The 8,551-nt window shown below is 45.7% G+C and overlaps 2 protein-coding genes across 4 annotated transcripts; one reads left to right on the plus strand and one right to left on the minus strand.

The window, feature by feature from the left end:
- Positions 1–36: 36 nt before the first annotated feature.
- LOC9630478 (clathrin interactor EPSIN 1) lies at positions 37–2,893 on the plus strand. 2 transcript variants are annotated; one of them, XM_002961513.2, is made up of 14 exons: positions 37–162; positions 298–350; positions 411–462; positions 536–615; positions 672–750; positions 803–886; positions 949–1,094; positions 1,154–1,399; positions 1,449–1,487; positions 1,541–1,617; positions 1,684–1,820; positions 1,872–2,271; positions 2,333–2,619; positions 2,670–2,893. In XM_002961513.2, the coding sequence occupies exons 2-13, from the start codon at positions 310–312 to the stop codon at positions 2,593–2,595; spliced, it is 1,644 nt and encodes a 547-aa protein (XP_002961559.2). In that variant the 5' UTR covers positions 37–162; positions 298–309; the 3' UTR covers positions 2,596–2,619; positions 2,670–2,893. The 2 variants fall into 2 exon arrangements, with proteins under 2 accessions (XP_002961559.2, XP_024541197.1); XM_024685429.1 differs by having other exon boundaries at positions 2,677–2,893.
- A 1,154-nt stretch (positions 2,894–4,047) lies between these two features.
- LOC9657866 lies at positions 4,048–6,774 on the minus strand. 2 transcript variants are annotated; one of them, XM_024686984.1, is made up of 5 exons: positions 6,339–6,764; positions 4,884–6,067; positions 4,663–4,773; positions 4,526–4,606; positions 4,048–4,478 (listed from the first exon to the last, which is right to left on the minus strand). In XM_024686984.1, exons 1-5 carry the CDS (start codon positions 6,433–6,435, stop codon positions 4,422–4,424), a joined length of 1,530 nt encoding a protein of 509 aa, XP_024542752.1. In that variant the 5' UTR covers positions 6,436–6,764; the 3' UTR covers positions 4,048–4,421. The 2 variants fall into 2 exon arrangements, with proteins under 2 accessions (XP_024542752.1, XP_024542755.1); XM_024686987.1 differs by lacking the exons at positions 4,048–4,478; positions 4,526–4,606 and having other exon boundaries at positions 4,668–4,773; positions 4,880–6,067; positions 6,339–6,774.
- Positions 6,775–8,551: the final 1,777 nt, after the last annotated feature.

The following is an 8,551-nucleotide window of genomic DNA, read 5'->3' on the forward strand; positions in this document are numbered from 1 at the left end:
GGAGTATGGCCAAAACTGACAGCGGACGGCCCGCAATGCGCCACGTATTACCTTCTAATCTAACGATGGCGATAGCTCTGCTTGGGCTTGCCCTTCTCGAGCTAGCTGCTGGATTGGGTGGCTATGGCGCTTTGATCCCACGGCTGCGCCAAGGGTTTTGAGGTAAGATGCGCCTCGTCTGTTCTTGCCGATCGCAGCATCGGCGCGAGGGTTTCTCGATCCTGCATTGTAGAAGCTAGATCTAGAAATTCGCAGTTTGCTGCGATCCATGCATTCTGACGGATTCGCTTGATCAAGGGCGCATGCTCGATGGATCTCAGGAAGGTTTTCGACCAGACTGTTCGAGATTTGTACGTCACATGGAACTTCTTCTTTCCCTTTTTCGTTTGATTCATTGAAATCTTTTGTAGGAGGAGAGAAGTAAACAAAAAGGTTTTGAAGGTTCCAGAGATCGAACAAAAGGTAACAGGCTCTCGTATTTTTTAATTCGGGCTCGTTAGAACAGAAGTCGGTGTTTTTCCTTTCCTTGCCATAGGTTCTTGATGCTACAAGTAACGAGCCTTGGGGACCACATGGAACTGCTATGTCCGAAATCGCTCAAGCAACCAGAAACTTGTAAGCTCTCCTTTGTTTTTCCAGGAGGTTTCATGTTTAAATGTCTCTTTTTGCAGCAATGACTATCAAATGATCATGACGATACTGTGGAAGAGACTGGCCGACACGGGAAGAAACTGGCGTCATGTGTACAAAGTGAGAGTTTTTCTCAAGGTCTTTGCGAAGTGATGGTCTTTTGTCTTGCCAGGGATTGACACTTTTTGATTTTCTTGTTGCTCATGGAGCTGACAGAGTCATCGATGAGCTGCGAGAAAACATCTACCAGATTCAGGTGCGTTTTCTAGTTCTAGAATTCAAATGTCATATTCACTTTGCGTCATTTGCCTACTACAGGGACTGGTGGACTTCCAATACGTAGAACCAAATGGAAAGGATCAGGGTGTAAATGTCCGCAAGAAAGCTCAATCTTTGGTTTCTTTATTGAATGACAAGGAAAAAATTCGCGAAGTTCGTCAGAAGGCCTCCGCAAATAGAGACAAGTAAGTTGTCTGGTCTTTCTTCTTTTCTCTTTGTGAATCTCTTGAGGATTACAACGCAGGTATCAGGGTTATTCTTCCACCGGCGGCATATTTAAGCCCAGTTCTTACTCTAGCACTGGATCTAGAGGCTTTAGTGACTGGGATGACGACCGAAATGGTCACGGACGAAATGGTGGTGACAGATTTGGGAGCACGTATGATGACGATCGCTATGGCGATGAACATAGTAAGGAGAGCGATAGATACCGTGATGACTGGCGTCATGCAGACCGGGAGGATTTTAACAGTGATGAGAACGATTCAAGGTAACTCTAGTGTACTGAGTGTAGTTGCGAATTGTTTCTTTCTTTGCAGAAGCCCAGCCCCTCCGAGCTACGAAAGTTCTCAAAAAAAGTATATGTCCTGGCCTTCCAATAATACTTATCTAAAAGCCATCGGATTTGCAGGAACACAGGTGCTGCCCAATCAATGAACAAAGCAACCAGCGCCGACGATGACGATGACTTTGATCCCAGGGCCTCTGGTAAATGACGTAAATGTTTTCGTGCTTTCCTTGGTTTGCTCTAACGGGACTCCCATACTTTTGCAGCTCCAGCTCCAGCCCCGCGTGCTCCTGTGGCTCCACAAGTTGATTTTCTGGGACAACTAGATTTTTTGTCAGCGCCAACGCCAGAGGTGGATCCCTTTGCGAGTCCTGAGTTGGTCTCTGGACCGAAAACTGTGAATGTAAGTTGTTTCTTGTTTTCCGACTTCTCGCAATACTGAATTCTTCTGCAGCAATCCACTGCCTCAAATCTTTTCGACTCCGATGCATTTTCCAGCGATTTTGGTGCCTTTACGTCGGCCTCCACGGTGCCGACCACTACGAGCAAAACAGATCTCTTTGCTACCGATCCTTTTGCTCAGCTCAACAAACCAGCGCCGGCCAACGACAGCGTTGCGCTCAACTCTTTCGACGCGTTCGAAACTCTTTCCTCTCAAGCACCAGCACCGGCTGCGGCTTCTTTCAACGCCTTCGAAACTCTTTCCTCTCAAACACCACCTCCGGCTGCGGCTTCTTCCTTCGTCGATACAATCGCGCCTCCAGCTGCTCAAACCAAGCAAGGCTTCCAGACGAAATCATCGGTGTGGGCAGACTCTTTGTCATCGGGCCTTATTGATCTAAACATCACAGCTCGTAAGTGTCAACTATTATACACTGATGGATAACCGGTGTCCTTTCTACTTTCGTTTCGCAGCTAAGAACAATCCATCCTCGGAGTTTGGAGATTGGACAGGAGAGCAAGCTTTTAGCAGTGGTTTCAAACCGATGGGATCTGGAAGTGGTCTTGGCCTCGCGGGAGCAAGCGGCCTTGCTCCGCCGCCGCCACCACCAACGATCGATCCATTCGCATTCGGCACGACAACCATCTCCACAAACGCAACATTTTCCAGCATGGCTCCTCCTACGACTTCGAATCCACCAACACAAAACGATCCTTTTGCAGGCCTGATAAAGTAAAACAGTATTTACAAGAAATACATGGTATGAATTATTCTTTTCTTTCATTCATCAGTTACTCATTTCCTTTTCAGGATTCAGAGAAAATCTGTACTCCATGTCATAAATGCGACCTTCGTTATTATCAGTTTCGTGATATGTTTAATGTTCTCAAGTACTTCCGATGCGAGCGACATGTTTATTGAGAGAAAGAAAAGATTAGTGCGAGATTAATCTTTATATGGCTGTGACGAGACGACTATATATGTTCATGATCCAAAGCGTGTAAAATAGAAGAACTGAAACTGTTTTACCGGGAGCCATTGTCCTCATCTACAGGCCTTGCTGCTGCTATTGTGTTTCTTTTTCTTCCCTTCCATTTGCATGGCTTGCCTGTTTGAATGGAAATGGCACAATACCTTGAAATCTCCTAGCGTTGATGCTTAAGCCAGCTCGAGCTTAGAGCATTGTCGAGTAACAAAATCCTTGCACTCGTGTTTACTTGATGGAACCATGCATGTGTTGCGATTGTGGCCGAATTAAGGGATCATCTTGAACCTGGAGGGTTAGCACTCACTGTTCAAAGATTCTAAGGAGTTCATCATTGTCACAAACCTGTAACCTGTGGATGCGTTATTTGGCACTAAAAGGACTCCCGTAAAATCATGAGGAACGAGGTGTGCTGAACATTGAGATGCAAGAACTGTAAATCAGAATGTCTGTCCTGGAAAAAGAGAAATTAACGTAAAAGATTTCTCGACATTCTTCCAAAGCAACGTCTTACCACTTGGGCTACCACCTCGAACCAATCAGTCGTGCGATTGGAACATAGCAAAACAGAAACACACATCACGCACACACACACGCACACCGACGGACGGACCTTGGTGATTAGAGGCGGTCCTTTTGTCTTGTGTTCATCCCTGAAATCGTAAACCCACAGCAGCCGCAGCTTATAAAACACAAAACAAACCACGGGAGAGCTTTTCGATCCAATATTCTTTGGTGTCACATCAACTATATCAACTGGCGCACTGTCCTGCAAGGCTTCGAGTTTAGCAAAACCATTGAAAACTCGCTAAAATTCCTGGGAACTTACCAGAGATGGAAGTCTGAGCGGCAGCACCGATGCCTCACAATTGAATCCTGTGCAGCACATGGACACACTCCTCATACCTCTGCTCGATTAGATCCAGCCAAGACTGCCCTTTGTTTTTTCCTCTTCTGATCGCCAGAAGAACTTTTCTTTTCTTTTCTGCTAAGACTCTCGTTCATGAGATCATGAGCGCTCCCTGCACAGAAGAATCCAGATCTTGAAAAGAGTAAAGCAATGGATGGACAAAGAGAGCAAAGAGCGGGGGGAAGAAACTTCTTTTAATGAGAAGAAATTCATTTTTTCGCTCTCCAGGCAACATGGCAAGGAATGGAACGACACGATCTGTCGGTGGAGGGCCGAGTGATGTGAGCTGAACGGGCATTTAGTGGTCAGGTATACCAAATCTCAAAGTACAAACACGCAGATCTAGATGACACACAAGAATGCCAGGAATTCTCACGGCTTGATTCTTTTCAGGCAAACTCATGAATGAATTCCCATCTCACAAAGCGATCTCAATCCCAGCACTCGCGACTCCACCAATCCAGCGCAGAATCGCCATCCCATCCCAGCGAGCGCGCCCAAGAACCCTAGAGCTGGCTCACGCGAGAGAGAAATAAACAAATTAGAATTTTGAGCGGGAAAAAACTTAAAGGCAGCCGCGTGGCACGATCCACGCCATCTGCGGACGGGAAATCGACGGCGACGTTCCACATTCCAGCCGTACGCTCCCTACGTACGCCCTCCGAGTCTATGGGAGATCGTGTTGTCTCCTCCGCATCTTCGATATCTCTTTCTCGTAAACACCCTGTGCGTAAAGAGAATGTAAAAAAGCTGTGATTTTGATTTTCTTACCTCCATAAGCTTTCTCACAAGCTCGTTGCGGTACTTGTTCTTGTCCTCGTAAACTTGCATCGCGTCCTTGAGCTCTTTCTCCTGTGGATTTTTCTTTGCGATCAAGAGAATCGAGAATTCGAGCTTTGGAAGCTTACCTTGGATTCACAAAGTTGTTTCAAGTAGACTAGCTCCATGTCGGCCGCATCGATTCTCGACTTTAAGTCTAGAAGATCTCTACGAGCTCCAAATTCCGAGCTCTCCGGATCCTACAAGAAAAGTGTACGTAAGAAAATGTTCGACCAAAGATCCAGAAAAAGAATGCTCCTGTGAAAACCAAGAGAGGAAAAAAAACAGAAGGGAAAAAAAGAATACTTGCATGTCTTTGCTGTGAAGATGGTGGCCTGTTATAACTCAGCTCCCGGAGAAGATTGATCGCCTCCTTTTGCTGCATGAGCAGGAGCTTGATCGAATCCGAAAAACTGGCCGGAAACGATCCCTCCATCGATCCTCCTGCCGCCGCTGCCGCCGCTGGCGATCCGCCCACCCCCGCTGCTGGAATCTGTCCCGAGTTGATCACGCAAAGCTTCTTTTTGGAATGCGAATGCTTGCTCGTCGTCGTGTAAAACTCGCGAGGACTGCTCTCGGCGGCAGTCTCCCGCCGCGGATCCGTCGAGGGTGACGATCCATCCAAGTTGTTCGTGGAGGCGCTCTTGCTGGGCGGGAGGAGCACGCCCGGATCGAAGCTGTTGTTCCGCAAGATCCTCTTGTCAGTGCTGTTGATCACCACCACCTTGTTGTTGGCTCCAAATATCTCCTCGTCGGTGGCACCAGCCACGGCATCGACGATCAAGTCGCCCTTGCTTGCGTGGAGCGCGAGCTCAGATCCGGAAGAGATCCCGGAGCTGAAAGTCGTGTACTTTGGATCGCTCCCAAAAATGGCCTCCATCTTGGAGAACCACTGCCAGCCGGAGCCGGAGCTATGGCTTCCAGTCAACTGGATCATCTCCTTCTCGCTCTTGTACTTGCGCTTGAGATTGCTCATCTTGTAGGAGCACTGCTTGGCGTTCTTCCACAGCTCCTTGGAAGAATTGCTGGCGGTGGCGATGGTGGTCAAGTTGCTACTGTTTGGAGGAGTGATGGCGTAGCATCGCTCGTTGACGCTGCTGGCGAGCTCCTCCCATTCCTCTCCCCGGAAGTTCCTCCCGTTGATCGCAAGCCTCTTCTCGCGGAAGACGTCGAGGAGCACCGAGGTGGCGTGGGTGCTCCAGCTTCCCGCATCTTTGGAGCCTTCTTTGCTGTCGGCTTGATCGGCGATGGCGTCGGAGGATTTGTTGAGTTGTTCTAGTTGCTGCTCGGCATGGTGGTCATGCTGTCGCTGCTGCTGTTGCTGCTGCTGGCTCAAGTTTTGATCTGACAGACTTCTTGGTTGCTGCTTCTCTTGCTGTTCTTGATCGTCTTCGTCGTCGTCGACGTCGACTTCGCCGTTTTTCATCAAGCTGAAAGATGGTGGTGGCGGATCCTGCTGTGGAGTGGTGCTGCTCGAGATGTGTACTCGAAGTTCTATGCGAAAGAAAAAAGATTCAATTTTGTGAACTACAAACTCTGGGAGATCGAAGCAGAAAACGTAAAAACCACAAGCAAACCATAGCCAGGATAAACATATCTCAGAAAGTAAGCATTTCTCGTAAGAATTCCAGCCATGGACACAGAGAGGTTCCTTTTGTCGCGATTTCCAGAAGTCAACACACAGACAAAGCGATACAAGGAGTATAAAGCATTGAATCAATCAATCTGGCAAGTATCTCTTCAAGGAAAAGGAGGAAAAACTCACCATTTTTTGGATGGTCTGGCTGCTGCTGCTGATGATGATGATGATCATGCTGCTGGAAGTAGTCCATGGGATCATCGTCTTCCACAAACGCCTCCATTGCCTGCGAGCTCTAGCAGCAGCAGTGGCAGCACTGATAAGCATTCTTCTTCTTCTTCGTTGCCTTGTCCGCCACAGCCAAAAACCCCAGAAAACCAAAACGCAAGAACACCATCCAACCCAAAAGCCAGGAAAGCTTCGATCAAGACGCTCTCGCCATCAACGCCCCGCTTCGATCATTTGGGCGCTCAATCCATGGCGCCCGCTCGCCTCCCCAGCGAAGATTCGAGCAAAAGAGAGGAGCAAAAGAGAGGAAAAAAAACAGTAAAAAAAAAAGAGAAATCTCCCACCAATTCTTCGTCTTCTTCTCCCAGTTTTCCTTTTTCGCTTCTTCCCTTGCATTGTTTTCTCATATAAACAATGATTGAGCTCATTCGCTGTAGAGCACTGGGTCGTAAAAAACGGAAAAGAAAAAGAAATTTACCCCTTCCAACCTTTACTAAATTAACACACTATCAAACAAAGAGATAAATTTACTCTTTCCTTAAAAAAAGTACATGCCTAGGCCTATACTTAGTCATCCATGCGCCTGAAAGGGCAAAAAGTATCACTAGATTTGTTTAATAGTTATTATCTTAATGAAATGTTTATCTTATTTATAATGGTCTGTCCGAAACCCGGAATTTAAATACAATTGATTTAAGCATTGTTTAGCCGGTCCACGTCGGGGGTGATTAAATTTAATCTCTGGAAAGCTTTGGAGATGGGGTCACTCTGTCCACTGACAAGGACAAAGGAGAAAGTTAAAAGAGGGTTTTTAGAGGAAAGAAAGAACATTTGGATGGGATCTCTTTCCTTGGAGGGTACAGTGGAATTGCACCTCGCAGATCTTCGTCCTCATTTCGATATCACCAAAGATGCAATGCAGCACTTTGCTCGATCCAGTTTTCGCTAATGCTGCCACTTGAGCGTCACTATCAGCATTGCGAAAGCTCTTCTTTCATTATTTTTTCTTCTTGCTTCTATATGTTGAAAGAGCTTAAAAGCTTGATTTTGATCCCCTGCAAAATTTAAGAGCTATAAGATCGGTTTGGGATTGATAAGTATAACTATAAGATTGAAAGGTACCTGAGTTTTTCCATGCCTTCTTTTTGTCCCCTTTGTAAACTTGTAGAGATTTCGCTTCTTCTGACCAGCAGCTAGGGATCAAGTAAAAACTGTGACAGCCAATTTTTAAGTACCACTGACAAAAAGTTCGTGCCTGCAACTTGGTATTAAAAAAAGAGTAACCAATTCTTTATAGCACGAATCATACTTTTAGTCCAGATCTAAACTCGCTCACACCACTGCTCCAATCGAATTAGTCCAAATCTAAATTACTCGCTGCACGAATGAAAATGAACCATTGAGCAAATGGTTAGAAGAATAAAGTCATCAGGAGATGAATCAACCATCGTACAATTCAAGAGCTTAAATTATAACCAAGAAAAAAGAGCATTGCGAATTCATCCAAGCTCTCTCGATTTGTGAGCATTAAAGTACGGCATGGCTGATAGCACAAGAACTTGCCTGACACTAGCAGAGAAAGCACTTCCTTCCAGATCTTTTCCGGTTTTGGGCCACACGTAGTGCATTGTACCTGTCAAGAAAGGTCTAGTGTTTGCTTAGAGTTGTCACTTAGTATCCGATGAGAGCCAGCTCCAGTCTCCACCAAAGTTTTCTCTGGAACCACAGAGAGCTTTTAAGTGCTGAGAAAGTACTTGAAGAAACAAAACGCAAGAGACAAACTTGCAAAGCTCAAACATTCATAGTACTTATCGTGAATAGATCTCAAAGTTGTGTGATCAGCTGAGCAGCACAAACAAGTCAAAGGAAGTAAGGTCAAGATTGATGTAATCTTTGACAACTTGGTTCAGTAATAAGCTTGTCATTGTCACTCTACTCTAGCAAACCTATCTTAGGGGACAAAAAGGTAGACTTTTGGGACTAGGAGGTTGGTTTTTCTCTATATCATGAAAATGTGATAATGGTTGTTTCCATATCACAATGAAAATCTGATTGTATCTTGAATCATACAAAACATGACTAAAAATGTGGGCTTTATCTACACATGTTATATATATATACATTCTCTAATGTCTCATAAAGGTTAAATAAGTACTCTTTGAATATGAAGG

This window comes from Selaginella moellendorffii, unplaced genomic scaffold (assembly GCF_000143415.4).
Source record: "Selaginella moellendorffii unplaced genomic scaffold, v1.0 SELMOscaffold_1, whole genome shotgun sequence".
NCBI classification, from domain to species: Eukaryota; Viridiplantae; Streptophyta; class Lycopodiopsida; order Selaginellales; family Selaginellaceae; genus Selaginella; species Selaginella moellendorffii.

Excerpts from the sequence above, each read along its gene's own strand:
- LOC9630478 (XM_002961513.2), top strand. The coding sequence starts at position 310 with ATGGATCTCAGGAAGGTTTTCGACCAGACTGTTCGAGATTT. Across the intron at positions 351-410 it reads GACCAGACTGTTCGAGATTT|GAGGAGAGAAGTAAACAAAA; the intron begins GTACGTCACATG and ends AATCTTTTGTAG. Across the intron at positions 1,488-1,540 it reads TACGAAAGTTCTCAAAAAAA|GAACACAGGTGCTGCCCAAT; the intron begins GTATATGTCCTG and ends TCGGATTTGCAG.
- LOC9657866 (XM_024686984.1), bottom strand. The coding sequence starts at position 6,435 with ATGGAGGCGTTTGTGGAAGACGATGATCCCATGGACTACTTCCAGCAG. Across the intron at positions 4,607-4,662 it reads AACAACTTTGTGAATCCAAG|GAGAAAGAGCTCAAGGACGC; the intron begins GTAAGCTTCCAA and ends AAAAATCCACAG. Across the intron at positions 4,479-4,525 it reads TTGTGAGAAAGCTTATGGAG|GGTGTTTACGAGAAAGAGAT; the intron begins GTAAGAAAATCA and ends CTTTACGCACAG.